The 25,021-nt window shown below is 42.1% G+C and overlaps 3 protein-coding genes across 3 annotated transcripts in view; 2 read left to right on the forward strand and 1 right to left on the reverse strand.

The window, feature by feature from the left end:
- The window catches only part of LOC126558958 (soma ferritin), a 203,505-nt gene that overhangs the window by 28,811 nt on the left and 149,673 nt on the right, over positions 1 to 25,021 (forward strand). The gene's annotated exons all lie outside the window — the stretch shown is intronic.
- Positions 80 to 1,654, reverse strand: LOC126558002 (uncharacterized). Its single transcript, XM_050213931.1, has 4 exons — positions 1,411 to 1,654; positions 1,048 to 1,326; positions 695 to 985; positions 80 to 609 (listed from the first exon to the last, which is right to left on the reverse strand). Exons 1-4 carry the CDS (start codon positions 1,652 to 1,654, stop codon positions 80 to 82), a joined length of 1,344 nt encoding a protein of 447 aa, XP_050069888.1.
- LOC126567159 (RNA-binding protein 34) lies at positions 2,171 to 3,240 on the forward strand. The gene is made up of 3 exons (XM_050223391.1): positions 2,171 to 2,315; positions 2,432 to 2,752; positions 2,819 to 3,240. Exons 1-3 carry the CDS (start codon positions 2,171 to 2,173, stop codon positions 3,238 to 3,240), a joined length of 888 nt encoding a protein of 295 aa, XP_050079348.1.

A 25,021-nucleotide genomic window follows, 5' to 3' on the forward strand; every position in this document is an offset into this window, starting at 1 on the left:
TTTTATTTTACACTATTCGAGGGATACACAGACCCTCCATTTCGTAGTAGCCTGTGGGAAGAGAATTTTCTTGCCAAACCTACGAAGTGGCACGGTTTTCTTTCGCATTTTCAGATGCCGTTTTGCCGCTTGGCTTTCCGGACTCGTTTTTCGTTAGATCACCACCACCGGCAGCTACCTTCTTGGCTAACGGTTTACGTCCGACCGGAAGCCCTTTACGAGCGATCTTACGGCCAAGCTTAAGCTGCAGGGCTGCTGAATTGTTGGAAGTCGTTTTCCCGGAAGTACTAGTACCGGTTGCGGTTCCTTCTCGATTATTAGTGTTACTACTGGTACTACTGCCATTGCCTGGGTTATTGTTGTCCCGTCCAGCTTTTCCATTGCCGACCGCTTTCATCGCTTTCCCATCCTTCGTTGTGCCCGGCAGATCGAGCTTTTCGATCGTTATGCGCCGATTGCGAAACGTTTGCTGATTGGCACGCTTGATCATGTCCACCGGGATTGGTGGCTTGAAGCAAACGTATCCGGCCCGTTGATGGGGTATTTGATCGAGCGAAACCACATCGCCAAACGGTTGAAAGAAGATTCGCAGCGCATTGTTCGATAGTTCTGATGGAAAGAAACGGTTAAGATAAAAAGAATGTTTTTTTTTTCATCTAATCTATAGTTTCGCATTGCCCGAAAACAAACTCACCGTCTGGATTACAGTACTTTTGATATGCCATCTGTACGGAGATGTGACGCTCCTTAAAGGTGCTACGATTAAGGGCTTTTGCGGCAGCCCGTGCTTCGGCTCTTCGGCGGAACCGGATGTGACAGCTCACGGAGCGAAGCTGTGCGTACTCCGCATCGGTAAGTACCAGCGTCCCATCTGGAAACTCCATCCGTATCGAACGGATCGGTCCAAACACCTTAAAGTGTTGCCACAGCTCTTGGCGGGTCGTTGAGATTGGTATGTTTTCGATATACACACAATTTTCCGTGCCTTTGGAAGAGTTTGGAAGGGTTAGAAGGAGACTGAGTTTGTCGTCCCCCCACAATACCTACCAAGTAGCGATGGATTCACGATCGGTTTAGCTATGTATGTACTTTCCGTCTTCACGTCGCACGCATTCTTGGCACTGTCAGGCGTATCGAACTCGATCGTGCTGCACAGGTAAGGCGGTCCCGTTTCGAACGGATACTGTGTCTGGCGGCCCATTATGGTACGACCACCACGGGTACGCAACTCGATCGAAAGTACCATGCCAAAACGTTGAAACAGCTGGTAGAGTTCCGATTTCTTTGTCCCGCCTGGAAGATTGCTCACGAACACACTTTTCTTCACTGCACCAAAGGGAAGGAGAAACGGACAAGCATGTCACATTAGCTCTGGTTGTGATACGGAATTCCTGGTGGCCGAATACTTACTGTGCTGCAGAAAGTATTCATCGCCCTCGCAGATTTCTCCATCGCTGAAGTAGAGCTTTTTCACACTCTCCTGCTTTACCGTCGATGATGGTTCTGTTTCGTACGTGAAGTAGAAGAAACGTTTCAAGCCTTTATTTTTGATGTCCACCTTTTTCAACAATGCTAGCACAGATTGTCGTAGCTGCCGCTTGCGTGCCGGTACACTGTCCGCCTTTTCACCACCAGCGGAGGTGGAGGAATTCATGTTTGAAGTTCTATTTTAATTGTTAAATTGATGGGGAATGCACGTACGCCAACAAACAAAATCCAGCCTACACGATTATGCTCTAATGGTGCCCCAGGTGTATAGAGTTTGTTTATTTCGGCATCACTGCGCTCAAGGTGTACAAATCATATGCTGTCAAAAGCTGTGCTCTTTTTATTTCGTCGAATGTTTATCATTATTTATTTGTTTCACAGTATTTTTACCTCCTTGTTTTGTCATTTATGTTATAAAATTGAATTTTCTAATGCGACGATTTTGAGAACATATACAAAACACAGAAAATAATTCTTTTTAATATTAACATTATTGATAGGGTGACCAAACGGAGAACTCGGACCGCGCGTCATGAACGAAGCCGCTCAATCTGTCATCCGTTCGGTAAAAAAGTCCAGCAGCCGAGCGAACCGCGTGCGGCGATTTGTTGTTTGTTGTGACCTTTAATATTTTACTCTATTTAATTGATTGCACCAGGTTTAAAAGCGAATCTGGACTGAAATGAATCGACAACAGAAGTTGGCGACCAGCCACGATCAATCCAACAAGAATTTCCAACCCAAAAACTCCGTTGAAAATTACCCCGAAGATCAGGAACGATCGGAAAAATCGTTGGACGAACAAGGCGTGAATGGCAAGACAAAAGGTAAAATACCACACCACAGTACGGTGTCGGTTATAACATCTGGAACCACAGAACGAAGATAGCTGCCACCAGATGCGAGAAACACACTAATTTTGCCGTTTTGTTTCATTACTTAGAAAAGGAATATACCGTCTTTATTGGAAACCTTCCGCCGACGACGAAAAAATCCGATTTGAAAGCAATCTTCCAAAAGTACGGCACCATCCAAACGATACGCTTTCGTTCGAACGATGGAAGAATAATTTTATATAAGACCGTTTTAAAAGATGTCCCCTCTCTCAACGCTTACGTACGCTTCTCGTCGCAGGAAGAACAAACGCGCGCCTGTGAAATGAATGGTCAAATGGTGGGCGAAAATCGAATCCGTGTATGTCCACAAGATCAAAAGCAAATAGGAAATGTTAAATCTACTGTGTTCGTAGGAAACATACACAAAAGTAATTGCACTTGCGTCAATTTTACCTTCACAAAACACTAAAAGTTGTTTCTTTCTTTCCCACTAGGCACGACGGAAAATGATCTGCACGAATACTTTGGCCGGGTTGGCCCGATCGAGTACATCCGATATCTTGCACTGAAGAACATCGCGTACGTTTGCTTCGAGAAAGGCGTTTCCATAAAGAAAGCGCTCAAACTGCACCAGGAAAAGCTGAACGGCCGTCCGCTTAGGATAGAGCCCGTAGATACGCAGCGCACCAATGTGAAGGTTAACAAAAAGGGCCACCTGGTGCCGCGAAAAAAATTGCCAACAAAAGCGAAAGACGGTGCCGGTGCTCAGAAGAATCAGAAGAAGGCAATCAACGAGTTTCACGGTGAAGTATCGGAGAAGAAGAAGGGCAAAAAGCGGGAAAGCAAAAAATCTGGGCTTGGTTCAGCGAAAGCAAGGAAATTGTTGGCCAACAAACTGAGGGCTGCAATGCGTTGAAGGAGGTTAGTGCAGTGTAGCCAAATGAAACGAGCTTGTAACTTGTCTAGCCTAATAAACTTTCGGTTATTCATTATTTCTTCAAAAAGTAACCCATCATTTGCAGCAAAAAAACAATAACACAAGGAATGCTTCAGCATATCACCAATACAAACATATAAGCGCACACATTGCATACTTCAAACCGGCTGTTTGGGTCGTGCGCGTTTCTTTTGTTTACGTTTTCACTGTCCTGAAGTACTTCGTGTACTATGGTAGCAGGCGGTGAGGCAGCAGCGGATGTGTGTGAGTGAGAGATCAGATTGTAGCAGCGAAAGTGAAGCGTACATATGGTGCTTCCGCGAACCTGTCACAGCGAGTACACAGACCAGGACTAGATCGGAACCAGACCGGAACAGTGGAGCAGCGCGAGTGTGGTCCGTGACGTCGTGTCGAAGGTTTGTGCATTTTTATCACTACATCTGCGCTAGAGTACCTCTTGGTGTTTACAATAGTCAGTTGTAGTGCGTCATTGTCGTGGCCTGTACATTGAAGCAAGAAAATCCTACCATCAATGGGCAAAAGTGGTACCGTGTGAGCGTCTGGGGTTGAGTGAGTAAGCAACCCGAGCTCGAAATTCATCCGTGCGGAGGCGTTTCTTCGAGGACGGGCTCTTGTGCGTGTGTGTGATCGAAATGGAACGTGCACGGAGCGGGACAGGTAGTGTAATGTTGTCTGTGTCACCGTCACCGTCGTTACCTTCGCAACCGAACCGCCGCCAACGCGTCATCACGTTCCGTTTCCAGCCTGTTCCACCAACACTTCCTTCAACCCCTCATTCCATTCTCCGGGGGTTGTTCGTTGGAGATTGCATTGAAAAGGGTCAGCTGAGGGGGATGTTTTGGGCGCCATGCACACACACACATGAGCTTCCGCTTGCTTCCTCCCCTCACAGGGGTGTTACGCTCCCGCTCTCTAAGAAAATTTCTCATTTTCTCTCCATCCACCTGCACCATGGGAAATTCGAAAAAAATTGAATCTCCGCTGTTCCGCGGGGTAGCTCGAAACAATCACACCTTTTCAAAAAAATATTTAACCATAAAGTAAGCAATTTGGTTTACAATAACCAAACAAATCAAAACAAAAACAAAATTTCATCAAATAAATTTCTACTTTAGCCAACATTTGAGTAGCGTTCGGCCTCAATTGCCTTTCCGAAAATTACAGACGATAGACATTTTTACAACATGTTTTGCAAATTTGTAATAGTATTTCTATCTTTATCGTAATATATAAAAAACAATACTTACAAAACGAGTAATTATGACTATTTCCTATACGATATTTTGACCTTTTTCCTAGGTAATTTCCATGGTTTCTCACATTCATTTTTCCTCAGGTTCTCTCTTACTTTTCGTTCTCTCCCTCTCTCAAACTCTCTTTGAGATTTTATGTGCATCATCTCATCGACAGGGCCCATCAAATAGGCAGGGAGTGGTGAGATCATCATCATCAACAACTCACCCACTCCGTGCGCAGTATTGCTTTAGGGGCGGACTCGGTTCTACCGATAGTATTTGGAAGTTTTCAGTTCATTTCACATATCCATCGGCACGCACGCAGTGTGTGCGCCCGTCGCTGCGCTTCCGGTGACGAGAACTTATTGTGTGTTTCAAGTTGCAATACCAAAAAAGTAAGCACATTAAAGGCACACATACTCAATAGAAATAGTTTTAGTGATGTGTGTTCGGTTCAAAGTTTTTGATTGATATTGCCACTCTCAATGGGTACATGGCCCCGGTGGGTGTTGGTAGTGTTTCGTATCAGCGAAGTTGGTTCCGTTGCGCTTCATTAGCGAACGGCTCGATTGCGTAGATGTTTTTTTGGGTGCCAAGGGCTACTTCTCTCGCTGTGTGAATCGTGAGTCGTTTTGGGGTATGAAGGTAGGGAGTTATGCTTTTATTGCACTCTACTCCTCTAAGATCATTAATCCCCCCGAGTAGTGATCTTCCAACGAACCACTCACACATGTGCGTGTTTAAGCCTCGAAAAACCCATCCAAACGGTGGTGTGCTATAATTCTAAAACGGATCCCATCCGGCGGTAACCGAAAAAAGGCCAAAATTCGTCACTTCATCGCACCGTGCGCACATGGACACACAGAACCGCACGATCGCGGCTACGGCTAGGTGCTGCTGCGGGGCCCCAAAAGCGCCAGACGTGACAGGAAGTGTATGTGTGAAGAAGAGTTGCTCGTGCTAAAAATACATGCCTACGCAGCAACAGCAGCAGCAGCAGCAGCAGCAGCAATATATATATGTGCGTTTGCCGTCTCCGTGTTCGTGGTTGCTTGTGTCTTCAAGACGTCGGCGAAGTTAAACCACCTATCCGCCCACAAGGGAGCTACGGAGAAGTTTCTTTACCGCCGTGTGTCTCTCCTACACAGCAACTCGTACGGCTTTGAACATTTGTCACCACAAAAAGAAATAGAAGGTAAAATAAAACCTTCTTTGTGAGTGTGTTTTTTGCTGGTGAGAAAGTGCGTTCGTTCGTGAGTTGTTTTATATTTTGTGCGCGTGTGTGTTGTTATTTTCTTGCCACTAGTCGTTTCCGTTGTTGAAAGATAATATACCACCGTACAGTAAAAAAGAAGTGTACATATGCACATTATCTCATAGTTCTTCTGAGAGTGTAATATTCTTTGTTGGGGTAAAAACACCAATAGAGGGTTGATAAGAATGCACGTATGCAAAATTTCCGAAAAACGATAATGAACTTCTCTGACGTGTGCGTTTACCGATCGTAGTAGTCCATAGATGGAGTGAGCGAATGAATGTGTCGTGAGTGAGAATGTGTCGAAAGTGAACCGTCGGATTATTATTTGTGTGCGCTGCTTGTGTTGAGCAGTGATGAGCGATTTTAAAATTGTGAAAGAGCGCATCAAATGCATGGTGGACCTGCTCCAAAATGTGGGATTCGAACCGATTATTTGAAGGTTTAGCTTGCTGTGCCCGAAGGAAGAGAAAGACATCACATTGAAAGGGAAAATCTAATTTGAAGTGAGAATGGAGTCGCCCGGTATCGTGTTAGTACCGAAGGAGTATGCGTGCAACGTACAGTGATCGGCAAAGTAAAGTGTCCACTTGTAAAGTTTGTTTTTTTTAATTTAATTCGTACAAAATGTAGACAACAAATCGTAATAATTTGTATATCTCATTATTAATGTAAGCTTTTAAACTTGTAATAACAAAAATCTAAGAATATGGAGAAATTAATTTGAAGCGAAAATAGATCAATTTGAATTGGAAAATCTGACAAAAAAATCAAGGAAACTACTTTGAAAGTGTAGAGAGCTCATCGTTTGTTTCGGTTTTATTTTCATAATTTGACTTTTTGAGTTTAAAGTTAAAGGAGAAAACTAATTGTACTACCATATTCATCACACATGGCTAGGCAGAGAAAAAGAAATAATTCATTTCAATTAAAAAAAAAAATCCTGTTTAATTTCAAAACTTGTTTGTATGGACGAGAAGATCGAACGCAAAGTAAAAAAAAAACTATGTTCTTGAAGAACAGTTGTTAAGAGGTATAAAACAAAATTAAAACTATCGAAAGAGGCAAAATTTTGTGCGGTGACTGCCTGGTTAGTGGCTTCTTCAAATCTGAAGGCATCAAAATTTAAAAGTTCTGCTAAATTCAAAATTTTGTTCCAGTTGAACGAATCCGCTAAGATGGTTTTATCAAAGCGCAGATCTCAAATCCAATCTAGAACTTTCATGCGATTCTCAACAGAACTTAAGCATGCCGAAGCGCCTGCAACAAAACAGGGCTAAAAAGAGTTTTTTTGTTCTGATAGAACGGACTTGCCGTTTTACTAACTAAAAAGGGCTTATAAGTTATTCAAATAAATACAAAAAATTTAAAAAAATTTCTCAAGGCTCAACGGAATCGCTATTTGATTTCTGTATGATTGATTATGTAACCAAATAGGCCAGAAATGACAAGTCAAAAACTAATGAAGTTGAAGAACCAAGAATATTGAGTCTTAATTATAAAAAAGTGGTATCTTGATTTTGCCAGTCACTGTACATAGCACGATCCCGAAGTCGATGAAAGGGTCGGTGTAATAGAAAAATGTATTTTGCGTCCAATATGAAAATGCATCCAGAAGTACCACTAGCTTGACGCTGTGGCATTGCAGGAAAGTCGATTATGTTGTGTAATGAACGGCCACCATTAAGATGTAGAGTAATATGCAACTTAATTAACTTCCAACCGGAGTACGTGGTGCGTGCGGCGAGCAAAATGGCAATTTGTGTGTGTGCATCTTCTCGAAGGTGCACTCCCTGTTTCTGTTCCTTTCGGGAGTGCAACGGGAAACGAGACACACGAATATGGGGTTTATGCGCTGCGCTCAACATTTCTGGATGCAGCCATCACACACCGCCATGTGTTTAGTGAGCCGCAAACGGGTTGTCCGAAAACGGTAGCAAGGAATCTCTCACCAATTTCCCATCGTGCACACGCGATGATGATGATGATGATCGAGCACTGTTAAGGCTCGTAAGTAAGAGTAAGAGCGAGCAAGAGCCTATCGTCGAGACCTCTACTTGTTTGTATGTGGCACCTATAGGAGGGTGAGAGCAAACGCATCTCTCACACAGAGGGACAGGCATCGCACGACACACGGGCGCACGTTCAATGTGAAACGCAACGCAGCACGAACATTTTCAGGAAATCGGGAAAACCATTTTTCTCGACGGTTTATTTTTGGAAAATGTTGTTCTCGGCGCGCACCAAGTACCGAGCACAGACACGCACACACACGCACACACATACAAGACCCGTCGGCACACGGATCGTTCGGTTCGGAGGATTTTTCGGTAGTTTATTCGTGGCGTGTCACTAGAATTTGACACACAGTGCGGTAGGTGCCGTGACCGTGTGTTTTAAGCAGTAGCAGCAGCAGGAGAAGCAGTGTTGTCTGTTAAGTTTTTTTTTTATTTCCTTTTATTTCCCTCAATCTTGATATCACACCGTACCGCATTAGAAAAATATAAAATAAATAAACACACAAAAACAACAACGAAAAGCAATAAAAACGCCGGGAAGTCTCACCCAAAATACCGATACACGGGCATTAGTGTGTATGTGTGTGTGTTGCCGAGTGTTTATATAAATTGTGAAGAAAAATCCCTTTCGGTGTCGGAATCGGAAAAAAGGGCCGGGCTCGCTCACATATCGATAATATCCCGGGGTGAGCTGTGTGCAAATGATGTGTGTGTGACGTTTTTGTGCATGGGGAATGGGTGTTACAGTAGTGAGTGTATGTGTTTCTTTGTACAGGAGTGAGTGGAAAAGCCAAAACAAAAATTGGTCCAACGCTTTCCCCCGAATGAACGAGAAGGAACGAGCCAAGAAAGCATCGTACTGAAGTGAAGAAAAACCAAGCAAAGCTCTCATTATACGTCTGAAAGTAGTGTGCTGTGCTGAGCGCTACTCGTGTGAAGAAGAAAATCACTGAAAATGGGTAAAGCGTATATAAACCAGTCTGAGGAAACTGCGGCACGCGAGAGTTGAACACGCGCAGCGGAAGATGCTTTAAAGAGGTTGAAGAAGGTAACAATAGAAGAAGAAGAAAAGGAGTAAAAACCACTAAAAGCAAAATCTTCAAGTGAGTACACAAACACACACACACACATTCACACCCACATTCAATGTTGCCGGAATATCCGAGACGTCCACCCCCTTGTTCCTCTGATGAGTGAGAAAACGCTTGAAGACGTGCAACAAGCGGAGAAGAAGGACCAAAAAGCAGGGCCTTTGAGAGGAAGGTTCAGATCTCTTTGGCTCGTTTTCTACAGCTAAAGGGTTTGGCGTGGGATGCGTGTGAAAAATCGCGTGGTTACTCTCTTTGATGCGGTCGGTGAAGCGAAAACGTGCCTTGAAGGACTTCTTCAATTTTCCGCTTAGCTGGAAAACTGCATCACACACATGTACATGTTTTTTTTATTCGGGGGAGGGAAGCCCGATAAGCCGCTCGTAAAGCGGATAAATAATGTTCCGGTTTTGGTGTGTGGTGGAGAACAGAAAAAAAACGGGAAGGCTTTTCCTCATTTGCTACCAAAAACCAAAAAGAACCAACTAGTAAAAAAGGGCGTGTGAAGCAGTGGGGTAATCAAATAATTAATTAGTATTATCAAAAATAAATGGGAAAGGGAAAGGCTATCAATTTGGGAGACTTGAGCTACTCCTCCTTGGGCATGCCTGCTTGCATCTGATCGATGATGGTCTTTGGGTGGTTTTTTTCACAGAGCAGAACAGCTGTATAAGAGTTAACGTGCGAAGGAGTTAAAGTACGATCGATTCAACTCCAGAAACTTTGGTAGTCCCGACTGGTTTAAATCCTGGAAAATTAGGGGCAATCCTATATGTTGATGTCAGTCCACAAAAGTTTGGGGTAACTCGAAACAATCTAGAGCAGTTCAGAGCAGATTCGGAGCAACGCGTTGAAGTGCCGAATGTTTTGAACATCAGATCCTAGTGTGGGATTTCCTCGGTGTTACAGTGATGGACTTAGAGAGGATTTATAAATTTATTCTCCGAATTTCTATCATAATCTGCTTCTTAGCTTTATGCAGCAGGTCAGTAATTCTTGCTGGCCATGTACTGGGTTACTAGTCTTACTAAATTCCATGCTCTTAGGTGGTCAATCCTCACTTCGGCGGAACGGTCCTAAAGAGGAGAATGCAGCTGTTGATTATCGGTTAAGAGGTGAGGCCTCCTGGAAGCTTCGCGCTCAAATAGGGGGAAGAGTGCGAAAAGTTACCTCGTGAGGGCGAAAGAACTAGAAAAGTGAGAATAGTTGAAGAGTATTAGTTTTTTGTACTAGTGCAATATACTTTGAATTTGGGAAGGGTGCCGAGCTACCTTTTTGAAATACAAGAGCGAGCTCAGCTTATTGAGGTGAGGCCTATTGGTAGTTCTTAAGCTCACGACCCAACACTTACTTACTTACTTACTTATCAGGCGCTACAACCGCTTTGCGATCTTGGCCTGCCGCAGCAGAATCCGGAACCACTCACGGTCCCGCGCCGTCGTCCGCCAATCCGTTATCCCAGCCTTGATGGCGGATGATTCCACGCTATGACTCCACGCCACCTCAATCTGGGCCTCCCGCGCCTTCTCTGTCCGTGTGGACGGCCTAAAAGGATTTTCTGAGCTGAGCCAGTCATGGCATGGCCAGTCCATCGGAGCCTGGCGAGCCTAATTCGCTGCACGACGGTGAAGTCGTCATACAGTTCGTACAGCTCGTCGTTGTGGCGGATCCTCCATTGTCCTTCCACACATACGGGACCAACAATCCTTCTGAGCATCTTCCTCTCGAACGCGGCTAAGAGGACTTCGTCTGTTTTGGACAAGGGTTCATGTCTCAGAGGCGTATGTGAGTACTGGGACTATAAAGGTACGATACAGTCCCAGCTTCGACCGTCGCGGCAGGTTTTTTGAGGTGAGATGTTTCCTCAGCCTGTAGAATGACCGGCTGGCCGACAGCATCCTAGCGCGCAACTTCGTCTCAATGCTGTTTTCGGTGCTGACTTTTGACCCGAGATAGGTGAAGTTTTGGACGACTCCAAATTTGAGGTCACCTATCCGTACATCAACCCCACGTAGTTCCGGATTTCTTAGTAGGGCCGCTGATGGTGCCACCATCAATCTGGTCTTTGCCTCGTTAATCTGCTTCTGTTAAAGGTTTTCTGCCGCCTGATCGATCCTTTGGTCTGATCTCGCTAATGTCTATATACTTATAGAAGATGGTTTCCGAAGTTTGCAATCGCAATTTGCACCCAACTTTAGTTGGGTCTTTGCAATTGAAAAGAATTCAAAAATAGTTCGGTGTGGTGTGTTTCACAAGACATTAGAAATGCTTGTGTTACTCGAAAAAGTACTGTCAATATTGGAATGAAGTGTAGCTACCAGGTTGGTCAGGATATGTAGAATACTTGACGTAAGAATAGTCAAAATTATATGATATAAAATGGTGGTATGTTATTGGAAAAATGCTTACTTAAAAAGTATGAACCTCATCAGCCGATTCAATTGAAAGATAAAATCAGCAAACTTCGACTCATTTATTGATTCTTTTTTCCAAAAAATATCTCGATATTATCATAAGATTATCATTTTGAGATAGAAATGGATTATTTTACACTTCCTAGGCTGCCTTGAAGATTAAAAAATGTACTGAAATATTTCGAAAAATTAGTGCATCAGTAAAAACAGGACTCTATTGACAATACGGCTCAAGCGGCGTCATACCTAAAATAAATAAAAATAAAAACCGAACTGGAATACTTCAGTCCCAAAATGCGTGACTTGAACAGAAATCACAACTGGCACGAACTTTGTTAGTTATTCAACTGTATCTCCCTTGAGCGTTGATTTTCCTGTCAGTTCTTTTCTGAGAAAAAGCTCAGACATTTTCTTCGTCTCTGCCTCTCTACAAACCGAGAAAAAAACTAAGCTGTCTCTGAAGAATCGGTTGTCCTTTTTTTTGCAAAACATTCAAGGATGCATGGACCTCAAATGGGGGAGAATACGGGCGAAACAAAAAACGTGGTCAAAAATCGATTTTTATGCAACCCTGACCAAATTCCAAAAGCCATCTTTGCTAAGAGGATGAGCTCGCTATACGCCGTTTCGAAAACGGAAGACACCCTTGGGCCATGGTGCCGCCCATAACGAACTCATAATTGAGTCGAACCCATCCAACCTTTCCGGTAGCGTTTTTGGGGGCGACACTCTGTCCCCAACGTTCGCTCTTCGATCGTAAACTTTAGTCGACCGGGTTTGTGTCTTAAGAGATTGAAGAGTGTGCGGTGTATACGAGTTTTCTTTATGAAATTACCATACCAATAGAAGAATTGTAGTTTGTAGGGGCGAAAGGTGGCGCGTGTGGGTTCTGTGACATAGCAGGGCATGATTTGAATAATTTGTCCTTCGTGTGGTGCATTTTATAAATGAATTTTCCACAACTTTCCTCCCAGCATCAGTGTGTCGCACGAATACATCCGATGGGGGCCGATGCCGGGCTCGTAACAGCATCACAACGAACGATAAAAACTAATTAAATAAAAAGTTTTATTCGTCGCCAACAATTGACTGACTGGTCGCAGGCGTAAGGTGGATCGAGCCAGTGGGATGAGCAATGAAAGTAGAATAGTTCCGGTATTATGGAATGATGTTAACAGGAGCTTTATGAACTTTGTGCAGAAGAAAAAGGAAGACATTTTATTAGCTATCACTCAATTTTCCTTTACTTCTTTTTCTTTCAATTTGCAAGTAATTGCAAGATGTAATTTGATTAAATTATTGTGAGACTATTGACGGCTATAAAGTGAGGCTTCATTAAACTGTTTCTGTGGATGTCGAATGACTACGAGTTTCAAGAAGAACAGAACTATAAATCCTCAGCAAACTGTGTCAATTATTCCGTGACGTTGTACTTATACAGCATCAAAAGGGAAAATTTAAAAAAAATTCTTCACTTTTTATCCTGCAAGAATCGTTGAGCGAGCTATCGATCCGGGGTATACGGTTGATAATTCAAACCGAGTGCATTAACACGTAAATTGCCATTAACTAACCCATTGTGCTGCCGACTTGAATGGGACTTGATTGTAGACTTTTCTTCCTCTCAGGAAAAAGTGATAACCTAATTTAATGTTGAGATTTAACGAACCCAGGGTTGTGCAACTATGTCGTAGTTTTGATCTAATTTAATTTTGCACACAAATTAGAGGCATGTTTGGAACAGCAGCAATTGAGATTTGTTCAACATATTTACGGAGCTTTCTTGGTAAGGTCTCTTACACGAAGTCCTTTCGCTCTTCAATTCGTACTTACTTATAGTAAAGGTTGCTCTTAGTTGGAGCTGGTGAGGTGCGTTATGCATGTAATTTGGGCCTACTAGATATGGGCTACTAAAGAAGTCCTCGAAACCGCTCACCGTCTAGTGTTGTTCCTGATCAACCTGGCCGAAACAGACTCCATCTCAACCAATGCCTACTTGTGGACGACCTAAAAAGATATTACGGGCTTAGTTGTTCGGCGTCATTCTCATGACATGCACAGGCCACCGGAGCGTGTCGCTTCTAATTCGCTGCACAATTATATGATCATCATAGCATCTTCCTCTCGAACGCGGCTAAAAAGGGGCCCCACATAAAGATGTTTTGGACGACTTCAAAGGTACAATCACACGCTAGTGGACGGAAAGGAGCACTTTGGGAATCACTGTTTGTAAATAAAGTGGCTGATACGTGCTATCACTTATTATAATTGAAATTGTCGGAGGAGGAGTTGTCGGAACTCATAACATGTGAGGTATTATAGGTGAGAAACAATTTAGCAAAAGAATAAGAAAGGGCCATAGGCCTATAAAATGAGATTCTAGAGGGTTTCTTTTGTCATTTATACGGGTCTTTCAGACCACTTTTCTCGTTCCTCTTGGCTTTACATCCTACTAGGTCATGTAAGAAATTTAATGGCTTGCTAGAATTAATGATGTCACGTAGTTCAATACTACGTATATCCTAAAAATCCTAAATTATCTGTATTTTCTTGCAGGAGCAGTGCAAAATCCTTCCGTACTCTATAGTGGGAAATTTGTTTTAAATTTAAAAGTAATGCTCTTATAAAAAATCATAAAAATATTCATTCAAATGACCTTTTGCCAATGAGGAATTATCGTTGCAAAAGTTTATCCACCCCTGACCACGGAAGGAGCAAACTATCGCCGTCAGGATGGAGATGGAGTCTCTTTCATCCTGAGCACCTATTCTTCTTTATTCTTCTACCAGAATCGGCACAGGGCCGACGAAGAAATCCCACCACTTGACTGTTTGTGGATCTTTCATCATGTACCCTTGGAACCATGCGTCAAGCAGCGCAGAGTTTATGTATCACCACCGCACAGCCCTTTCCCGTTCACGCATCCATTCGTGCCTTATCGTTACTGCTTTCCTGGATGGGCTGGGTTGTGAGCAAAAGGGTATCCCTCGAGCCAATATCGTTCGTTCGGTTGAACAGTGTACTCCCCAATGTACACTTTCCTTGATTGTCTGCACTGTGCAGTGCTGCTGTGATCCTTGTGCCCGGCTCAATCCTGGTCCTTTTCGCATTTGTGCAAAAGCAATTTTCCACGCTCGAACAAAACGTACCGCGGGTGACCTTTGCCGTTTCGAATGGCAAGCAAAAGCTGCAAGCTTTCGTTCAATTTTTCTTCTATAAAAAGCAAGCTTACTCGATAAGCGCAACGAGTCGGAAGTTGATGCAAGGGACTTTATAGAAGAAAAATTATCATAAGAAGAGTTGCATTATGGAGACAAACTGCTACCGATAGATTCGATTGCAAGTGTTTTTCAATAAAATATTTAATTTAAATTTATAGCTTTCTATGAACTACAATATTTGTCATTTAGTTCAATTTAAGATAATTAGGTTCATCGTTGGTTTCAATAAACGTTGTCAAATATTTTCCAAGCACGAGTAGATGGAGTAAAACGCTGATGAATTTCCAAATCTAAGCCCAGCTGTAAAATTTAGACTTCAGCAAAGATATGAGTTGTTGTTTGTTATTGATCTTCTTGCAATCTGTCCAGAAGATTGATTTAGTGTAAACACTCTTATCGAAAAAAACCTATTCCTTCCTTTACTTCTCAAGGAACTCCCTGTTTACACACACAAACCCACATACATCGTAATGATGGCTCATATCCTGACATCGGATCTATATCCCGTCCGTAAGTGGAAACTTATTCGGCACACATCCTTCCGACCGGCAGCAGAAAGGGGCCAAAACGCTGACGCTTCCGATTGGTCTGGGCCAACCGACGTCGTCATCCGATGCTTCCCTGTGCAAAAATTCATTTCCTCCAGAAGAAAAGTAAAGCTACCCTATCCAGCATCCGGCAGGCATCCAATGATTGCTGTGCTTGTGGTGCTCTCCCACAGTAGTAGCTCGGGCGAAGGCAAATGTTGATGCAGTTTCTGCCCTTTGATTGCCCGCAGCTCACGTTACGACCGCATTGTTGTTGCCACATTCCGCTTTGCCGTTTTTCGCTTCCGCAAGTGGGGTAAAATTATTTGCTGATGAAATTTTACAAAATCCGCACCCGTGTGCGCTCGGGTACGCTTCTTCCGCTGTTTGGTTTGTGTGCTATCGCATTGGCTCGCAAGTGTAAAACGATCTACGATCACAGCAGAAAGTCATTTGATTGTGTGCAGCGGCGACTTAAGCTTTACTAATCCCCTTACGCTTTCGGTTGGATTCTGTTTGTTTCGGTATTTTGCACCTGAATCGATAAGATAGGATTATGCAGCATGTTAAAGCGCATTATACTTATTACTGGGAGAAGGCTCTGCAAAGGAATGATTTGTTATGAGTTCCGCTTTTACTTTAAAAGACAGCTTGTATGAATTTTCTCCAATCAAACGAATGTCTTATTAGCAACACTTCTTGTTGCGCGGTTGTTAACTATCCATCATACAAAAATGGACCGATGTCGCCGCACACAGTCGCCATTGGACAGCTGGTGAATGTGGTTTTGCAGATTTTGCGTAGGAGAGCATTGCGAAACTGACATCCCACAGCGCTCGGTTTGACCGAATGCTTGCGATCAACACGCTATTGATAGTTAAAACACATTTAATCGCTCGTACGGCGCTGAAACAGGCTTTCTCTTTGAACTTTTCAGAAGCATCTACTTAATCTACTTAACGCCTGAACGTATGCAATATTTTTGCGTCAGAACTGTTCAAATGATTGCATTATAAGTTGCAATTACCATTAAAAGTGGGATAAAGAAGTATTTTGCTGCACACGTAGATGACTTCTCTAGAATAACCTTGCAAAGATAGTTGTAAAAATTTGAAAACTGTCGGATCATTCGTTTCGAGATATAGTGTTTCGAGTTAGGCAACTTAAGCTATTGAAAGCAATCAATAAAAACTAATTTCGTATGTACAATCCTTACTGATTTTTATTGTAAAAATACTGTCCAAAATAAACAATGGGCTGAGGATGAATTATTACAGTTTTTTGTATGTATTTTGGCGTTTGGCGATCTGTCAATACAAACTGACACTTAAAACTGACCACCACCAAAACCATTTAATGCTTGTCCAGCAAAAGTTCAATAATTAAACTCTTGCAGATGCTTATCATTAAGTTTCGATGCTTTTTATTATTTTCCTACAAGGCCGGTCCATGTCACCGGTTTTGTAGAATTGTTAACAAAAGATTTAATTACATAAATTATAACTATGAAAATGTTTATGTAATCTCGCTATGCATTTTACTCTGATTATTAGCTTTAAGCTGTATTTTCTTCAAGTTTTCGTACAGATATTAATATCAAAATATTTTAAAATATGTGAAGCGTTTAGCGATCACTTTAAACAAAATGGTTTGTCTGTTGTCAAACGCTTTGGGGTGAGTTTACCTATTGTGATTGCTCTGCTGTTTTAAAGAACCTGGCAAAAACTTTCAGATTTGTCTGAAGTCTTAAGACATAGTACTTAAGACATAGTAAGTCTTGGTACCCGGTCATTCTTATACGCAGATGTGAGTGAGGTCGCGCCAGTAAGATTCTCTCACTCTCTCTCATGTTGGATTGCTCTTTAAAAGAGCACGACGTCGTGGCATGGCCCGGTCAACAATAGATCTCCAGGAAACTCGATCCCTGGCTGCAGCTTCCCATCCATCTCCCTTCAGCTGATCCAACCAACGAACTCGCTGTGCTCCCAAACGCCTCGTACCGAACTGGGGGTCGCTGACGAATTCCATCTTGGCGGGGCATGAGTCCGGCATCCTCATAATATGCCCCAGCCATCGAAGCCGGTCTTTACCATCGTCAGGATGTCCGTTTCTCTGTAAAGCTAAGCAAGCTCGTGGTTCATCCTTCTCCTCCACACTCCATGCTCGAACACACCGCCAAAGATGGTCCGGAGGATGCGGTCAAACACGCCAAGAGCGTTTGCATCCTCCGCTCGGATGGTCCAGACTCGCGGCCATATAGGACCACCGGGCGAATTAGTGTACGATATATCTCACATTTCGCGCGGTCTTGAAGCCTTCTGGATCTCAGCAGACGGAGGGGGCCGTAGTAGGCACGGTTCCCCTGCACAATGCGTCTCCGGATCTCGCTGCTGACATCTAATACGAAGTTACTACAGTGCCATTATAGCAAAACTCCTCTACTATCTCGAGGTTGTCGCCGTCGACAAACACGTTGCTTCCCACTCAGGCTTCATCACGATCAGAGCCTCCGGCAAGCAGGTATTTCGTCTTCGTCGCATTGATCATTAATCCAATTCCAGTAAGATTACACACTGGAAATACATTTATAGCGTCAGAAGAATTGAATGCCAGAGCGGTGGTTTTGGGGCAACAGTGGCGCGTGTCTTTACACGGCAGGACCGGGGTTCAAATCCCATCCGGTTCTTCCAACCCAGTGAGGAATGACTATCTAACTACGTAGTATCGGAGAGTCTAGTAAACCATTGGATGGCTGGCGTGACCTTAGAAGGTCATTAAGCCAGGATGAAGCAGAAATTTGTTTTGATACTAAAGACAAATCGTACTACAAAAATTACAAACGTAACTGTGCATTGCACTATTGTTTTTATCAAAGCTGATCAACAAATTTAAATAATTTGCAAAATGAATGAAAAAAACGATATTTTTGTCATCAGGACTGGCTCTTATTAATTTTTTTACAATTAATTATCCTATCATAGGTCTGTTGTACCAAAATCTTCAACTAAGTTTTACTATTAAAAACCCTAAGTCGGATAGCTGAAAATCGAAACCATGAGCTCATTTTTATGTTACCCTCACTCTAGTATACAGTGTACTCCATACAACACTAAATATTTACAATGTTTTTTTCTTCAATTATTTCAAAGTTGAACAATTTTCCATGCTCTTCAAATTACATTTTGTCTCAAAATTAAACAGCTACTCCTGTTGGAATCAAGTCATCAAAACGATGGTTGGTGTGTTTCATTTTTGAACAATCTTCTTCCCCTTGCGGGTAGCCTTCCGTTTGAGCGAACTGTGCCAAGTCTCTTAGCACAAGCAATCCACTCCAGATGGAAGCGAACGAGAGTAGTGGCGGTTCACGTTTTTGATGGCGTTCATCTGGTACCATCACCGACGTGCCTGTGTGGTTTGAGAGCGCAGGACGGTTCCTCCTCTCGATTGTTTATCTGTTTGTTGTTTGTCTGATGTCCCGGATCCTGGCCTTGGCCGAATGTTCGTTTGCTGGAATTTTGAAGCCGGCGATTGAACGTTGGTGTGCACGAAACCAACATTGCCTATCTTCTTTGTTGCTGATCGTTGTTGTTGTTGTGTATTTGCTTTACTTTCCTGCTGTCTGCACTGTTTGTAACTGAGCTCACGCGAACCGTCGTATCCTTGAGACATACACTTCACGGGAGTAATGGTGCGAGGGGTTTTTTTTTTGCACAGCAACAGTGAACAGCCAAAAGAAGGAAGATACATGTTATTTTGTATAAAATGTTGCTATTTGGTGTCGACTGTTACAGAGTTTCGCCTAACCAAAGATTCGGTGCCCATCGAAACGGTACCGCCATCACAATTCCGTTGCGCCGTTAAGTGGGAAAAATAGGAAAATAATTAATGTCCCGAGGGTGGTTCGTAGGTGGTGACTTTGGTTCACGATAATCGGAAGTTGTTTACATAGCAAAATCATTATTTACCTCGAACGCTAGGAAATTAATTGGAGTTGGAATGGAATTGCTAGAGCTAAAGCCGAGTTTTAAATTTTGTTTCTTTTGTAACGTTAATTTTCTTTCGAAATTTAGAAAAGAAGGAACTTTCATTTAAGCAAAATTAAACTAGTTTTACAGGAAAAGGCAAAACATTGATAACTGTGTACCAGTCCAGTTATTATCATCGATCGGTTCGGTTTGTCAGTCAGTCGGTAATTACTGTGTTGGTAGTATGGTGGCTGTTTGGTTTGTTCGTTCATGCGCCTTGTGTGCGTGTGTCTGTGTTTTGTCAATCATCCAGGCGACTGACCCGCACCTCGTTCTCATTATCATTAAAACAGATGCTCAAGCGTGAACCGGGCCACACAACAACAACAACAATATAAAAAAACATGGCGGCGTGCTCGCGCGTAAAGCTTTTTCATGTGATGCTCACGCGTCACTAATGACATCGACATTGGGCTCCCTGCCAGGCGGATGGGGGAAAAACGAATAAAAAAAACCGGTTCAAACATTTGTGCTACGGAGGTGAGGGTGGGTAGTTGCACGTTCCCAACGCACGAGGTTCGCCGAGAGGTAGGGGTGGGTGGTTTGGTTGTGGGAGGAAAAATAAAATCACAACACAAGCGGTCACAACGGAGGCAACACAGTGCACAATCGAAGAAAAGGGGTGTAGGTCTGGTTTTTCTAACATCATTATGCAATCGGAAATTTTTAAGTTCAAGCATCAGTCGTTGGTTTTGCTTCACCGTGCGCTACGATCGTACGCGTGTGTGTTTCTATGATCGTGAAAAATGGGGACAATTTATAGGCAAATACTTGAGTTTTCCCTGAAGTTCTTCTTAGCGATTCGATGTCTTTTGGATCTAAGAAGACTCACGTTCGTGGTTTGGTTAACGACGCACTAATGGGTAAGCAATATTGTCAACGATTATTTAGAGCTGGTTGGGGGTTGGACGTCTTATTTGATTACTATAATCGATCCTATTAATGTTTGCGAGTTATGAGCTCGAGGAAGTATCTATGCAGAGTGCTCCTAAAGAAAATTTCAAATAAGTGGGGTTTGAGAAGGCATTTTGAAAATTTTCTTAGCATATTTGACTGAAAACAGCCGTATTGAAATGTATTTTAAAGACTAAAGACTGTTCCGTACGCGTCGGAATGCAGTGCAAATTTTCTCATTGAAACCAAAATCTATGGTTTTAGAAGTGAATTGAAAAATAAATTAGGAAAAAATGGCATCAGTCCAACAAACTTTCCAGTGCATGCGTCGGTTATCGTTGGAAAATGTTCCTTTTCATGTCCGGAATCCACTCCTACCCCGGTTGAGGTACTTTCATGCCAAATTAATTGAATTTAATTATCATTCCATAATAATCCCTTTCAACGCCAGCGCCGTGTCCCGTCTTTGATTCTGCCTGCCAGGCTGCAGGATAAGCGATTTAAAACTCATTGGGTGGTAAAATTTTGCTGTAAATAGTTTGGTCTGTTTTTTATTGTTATTGGTTGGTAGAACAGGTAGGGGAGGGAAAGTTTAAGCGACGATTTGAATTAAAATATTAGAAGTGTTGTTCGATGGAGACGCATGGTGGCTTGTTTGATGTATGGATGTATGGAGCTTCAAAGGTTGGGACAAAGGTGGTACAGAGACCCCTCAATAACACATTATTAAGAGTAAAAACTATGCTTGGTTAATCAAAATTACTGAAGTGAAAATTATACACGATAAGTTTACTAATTATTGATGGGTTTGTACAACATTTCCGCGGGAAATCAGTTGTGATGAAAAAGGAGGACAAAATTTACCAATTAATATAATAAGTTTTTTATCATTATCTTTTTTTTGTCGTGTGAAAACTCGACATATATTTTTTTTATTTTAATACTACGGTTTAACTGTATTTTACCAATTGTTATGCTAGCGGAAAAATTTATTAGAAAGTATATTAGCAATTGAGCGCTAAAACGTAGCTGTGTGTGTTTTATTCCTTTACGAATTCTCTTTGACAAACACCAATCGAGAATCTTTAACGTTATACAGGGTTTTACAAGTATTTTTAAATGTTACCCGTATTATTATTGTCTGTAAAGGACTTCAAAACTTTCAATTTAAAAAATCTGCGGTTGACAATTACTAATAGCCTATGACACCCTTTAAGCATTTTGATAGTAAAAAATAAATGTTTGGATTGTCAATTATTTACAAATTTCCTTGTAAAATAACAGCAGTTCAGCATGTCAGTACGATGGATAATAAACACTTGCTACTGCTCTAAACCTCATTAACTTTGGTATATTTTGTTATGTATTCAGAATAGTGGTAACTAAAACTCTACTTACGCTGGTGGGGTTTGGCTGACTTTCTGCTTTCCACCAATTTTTTGCTATTGTGCTAATCCTGTCAAATATTCAATTATTATCACTAAATGATGATTTTTCTCATGGTTTCACCGTCTATCAAAAACGAACTTTTGATATTTCCTCAAATCGATTTTGTGCTCAATTGTATATAAAAATATAAATACAATAACTTTCCGACGTACGTGGACCATAGGAATCGAAGAAATCCGAGTACCTCGAGTGTCCGCGTAACTCGAATATTGTTTGACACTGACTTTAACATAAATGAATATTTCTTAGCCTAACGATTGCGGGGTGAATACAGCAGGTTTCTAAAACGTGTGATACTTCTGTTATAAAATTGAAGTAAAATAAATTATAAGAATAAGTAAGCACAAACTCAGTGCTGCTCGCACGACGTTTAAGCCCGAGATTTAAAAACATTTTGATAGACACGGATTTAAAACATCATAATAAACGTTACCAGCCATTACAATAAAGGGGGTGTTTTGTACCCCTTGTTTGTAGGCACTTGCACGCCCACGGACCCAAAGGATAAATTGCGTTTTAAATTCCTGCCTACTTTCTACGAATGGCCGTAAGCGAATGAAATGATGGTGGACGGGCGCTAGCGATACCGAGGGATCTAGTGATGCCAGGCCGGGCGATCGTATAGTGCTGTGTGGTGTGGTTTTGTTTTTTTATTTCGCTTGTTTTCATTTACAGTCTTTTGTTACTTGTGTGTTTTCTCTTTGGCACTGTCCATTGAACTCTTCATTGCGCTAAATGTATAAGCGCTCTATCGAATCGAAAAAGGGTAAGGAGAAAGAGAGAGGCTGCTGTAATGTTTAAATAATGTGTGTGGCCTGTTTTTGACTTTGAGTAATCACACATGTTTGTAGAGTTGATTTTATCCCTCCGGTTTTTTGTTTCTTCATAAGCCCCCAGTGTGGCATTCAATACTTAGTTTAATGAATGTTTTCATACTATTATCCGTTACATCAAAGACAGACTTTTGAACTTTAATTGCTAAATGAGAGAAATATACTCGATCGGCGGTGTTTTTTTTTCTATGAACCTTCCAGACAAAAAACTTTAATCTTCAACATGCTAACCAGATGAATTCCAGCTACAACCCTCGTAAAATTTCCTTTAAAGTTATAGTTATAGCACCGCTGCCATCGTTTAAATAATTCGTAATAAAAAGTGTTTTGAATCGCAAGAAAAATATCCTCTTTTATCATATTTCTTGGGTAGCCAACACAAAACCACACTATTCCGATCACGATCACTACCGTACTGTGCTACTTAATGTGGAAGTGTGTGCGTGTAATAAAACTCTCAACATCATGCTGCTTCTTCACTGTTTGCTGTGACAAATATTTGCCACTCGGCGGCGCCTCGAATGAATTTTCGTGCCGATTTTCTTCCGATTTCTCATCAAGAGTGTGTGTGTGTGTGAGAGCGAGAGAGAACCGCTCGCTTTCTTGTGATCGTGCGGAAAATCGAGCGACAATTTTCTCAGCGTTTGTGATCGTTCTCCGGCCTCATCGGACGGCATAGCTGATGTACGCACGAAAGAGTAGAGATCCTGGTAACCGGGAGCACGAGCTAATCGGCCATTCGTATCACTCCGAGCGGCACAAGCAACATGGTGCAAGTGTTTCCGCAGTTGGATCGGTTCGTCTACTACAATCTGACACACCTCGTGGGTGTGGATGGAAATCGGTGTCATTATCAAGCTTGGTGATGTTAGAAAGAGAATTTTGAGGAAATTATTTTGTGGAATTAGTGACCATTGTTCAAAGTATGTGACAACTGTGAATGTAAGGCTGTCGTTTACTTTCCAACAATGTGAAAGAAAATGGAGTTCACTGGATGCCTGGCTGGCAAACTCGTGTAATGATCGTGTCGCAAAATGGCGGACTGATGGATTGTGTTGGTTGCAAAAAGTAAAAATAATTCAATTTTCCTTTTACATGAGGTTTTTTTTTGGGTTTATATTTCATTCCGTGGATTAGTTAGTGTACAGTTGTGTGCGTGACTTTTGCTACTATCCGACCTCTTCTACACCGTGGAAGTGAGATTAGCTCTGGTGAATGTCACCACCGTTCTTTCGGTGTGCGTACCACCGATACCGATCAGAATGTGGACACTTACTCACGGGACGAAGGAAACGGCGATCAGCTTCGCACAAGAGACTCTCGCGAACGACGACACCGCGACGGGTTTGAGAAGATGGTCGTTCGCAACGGGTTTGTCGCGACGGTCACGCAAAAGCTTTCGACGAAAGCGATGAAACCGATCTATTTATACCCTTACTTAGTAACGCGCGGGACATACGCGGCTTCCACCGACATCTCGTCTTCTCCGTTCGGTGCGTCGTCTTTCTTTTTGGTCGAATTTCAAGCCGTACTGCTTCGTCGTCCGTGTTTTCGCTGCTGTTCAGGTTTTTCCTCGTTCTTCGCAGAGTGTGTGAACCAAACGCTGTCGGTGGGAATGTCCATCGATTCGACGAATTCTCCTCATAAACGAATAAAACTGGCTGGGTCGTAAAAGTGTGTCCGTTAGACTTCTGGGCTACTACTACTGGAATGGAAGAGTTGCATAGCAGATAGGGAGTGTGTGTGTGTGTTGCGGATTAAGCGAAATATTTAATCGATCACGTTGAGGGTTTCTTTTTTTTCGTATGTTACATCTTTCGCGCCAAAGGAAAAAATGTGCAAAAAGAGGTGAAATACGGATAGATTGTTCGTTCGAATCGATCTGCATTAAAACGTGCAATGTGTTTCTTGGACCGCGCCAAACGATGGGTTGACAGATTTGGCAAAGGTGGCAAAGTGGCATTGCTTGCAGACGGAACTCTCGAGCGTATTCGGTGGTATATCATTTACACTTTACTCGGACGAAAAAACGTGTGCTTTTTTTATTTTTGGTGATTTTTTGGACATGAATATTGTGAAGTACACAGTATTTATTAGATGCTAATATATGTAAAGGCGACGGACGGAGTGCCAGCGATAGAAAGTGAATTGATTTATGGAATGCAAATCCCTTGAAGGTTGTTGAGGTCACAGCGAAGAAGCATGTGGATGTCGCTCGACTTGGTTTACAAACATTGACAGATTGGATAGTGATAATGAAAATTGAATGAAAGTGTGAAAGTCAATTGTGAAAGTCAAAGCAGTTAACTATTACTTATAAATATAAAGGGCAGTGAAAACCCTAAGAAAAACAAGCAAAAGTGAAACTTTCTCATGCTCTAGAAAAAACATACAAATACAAATATACAAAGATTTTCAAATACACGATAAACTCTGAGGATAAATTTGCAACGCGGCCGTGGAGCTTGGAAATCAGCATTTGTTGAAATAAGCAAAATAAAAAAAAATGAAATACCTTAAAATTATTCTTTTTTAATTGAGTCATCACAAGCATTGTTGACAATACTGCATTGTACCGTCATAATTAATTATAAATAAATAAATAAATAAATAACATCCTCTCAGCACTCGGGTCAACTTTTAACCCGGGCATACTTAAGTTAAATGGTGCTGAGAAGATTCTGTTTTGACTTATTTGAAAAATATGAACGTTCCACACTACCAAGACAGTGCAACAACAGGGAGTGGACCTTCAACAATTAACATCCAATATACACCAA

The sequence above is a fragment of the Anopheles maculipalpis genome, chromosome 2RL (genome assembly GCF_943734695.1).
Source record: "Anopheles maculipalpis chromosome 2RL, idAnoMacuDA_375_x, whole genome shotgun sequence".
NCBI lineage: Eukaryota > Metazoa > Arthropoda > Insecta > Diptera > Culicidae > Anopheles > Anopheles maculipalpis.

Excerpts from the sequence above, each read along its gene's own strand:
- LOC126558002 (XM_050213931.1), bottom strand. The coding sequence starts at position 1,654 with ATGAATTCCTCCACCTCCGCTGGTGGTGAAAAGGCGGACAGTGTACCG. Across the intron at positions 1,327-1,410 it reads TGAATACTTTCTGCAGCACA|TGAAGAAAAGTGTGTTCGTG; the intron begins GTAAGTATTCGG and ends CCTTTGGTGCAG. Across the intron at positions 986-1,047 it reads CGTGAATCCATCGCTACTTG|GCACGGAAAATTGTGTGTAT; the intron begins GTAGGTATTGTG and ends ACTCTTCCAAAG.
- LOC126567159 (XM_050223391.1), top strand. The coding sequence starts at position 2,171 with ATGAATCGACAACAGAAGTTGGCGACCAGCCACGATCAATCCAACAAG. Across the intron at positions 2,316-2,431 it reads CGTGAATGGCAAGACAAAAG|AAAAGGAATATACCGTCTTT; the intron begins GTAAAATACCAC and ends TTCATTACTTAG. Across the intron at positions 2,753-2,818 it reads CGTAGGAAACATACACAAAA|GCACGACGGAAAATGATCTG; the intron begins GTAATTGCACTT and ends CTTTCCCACTAG.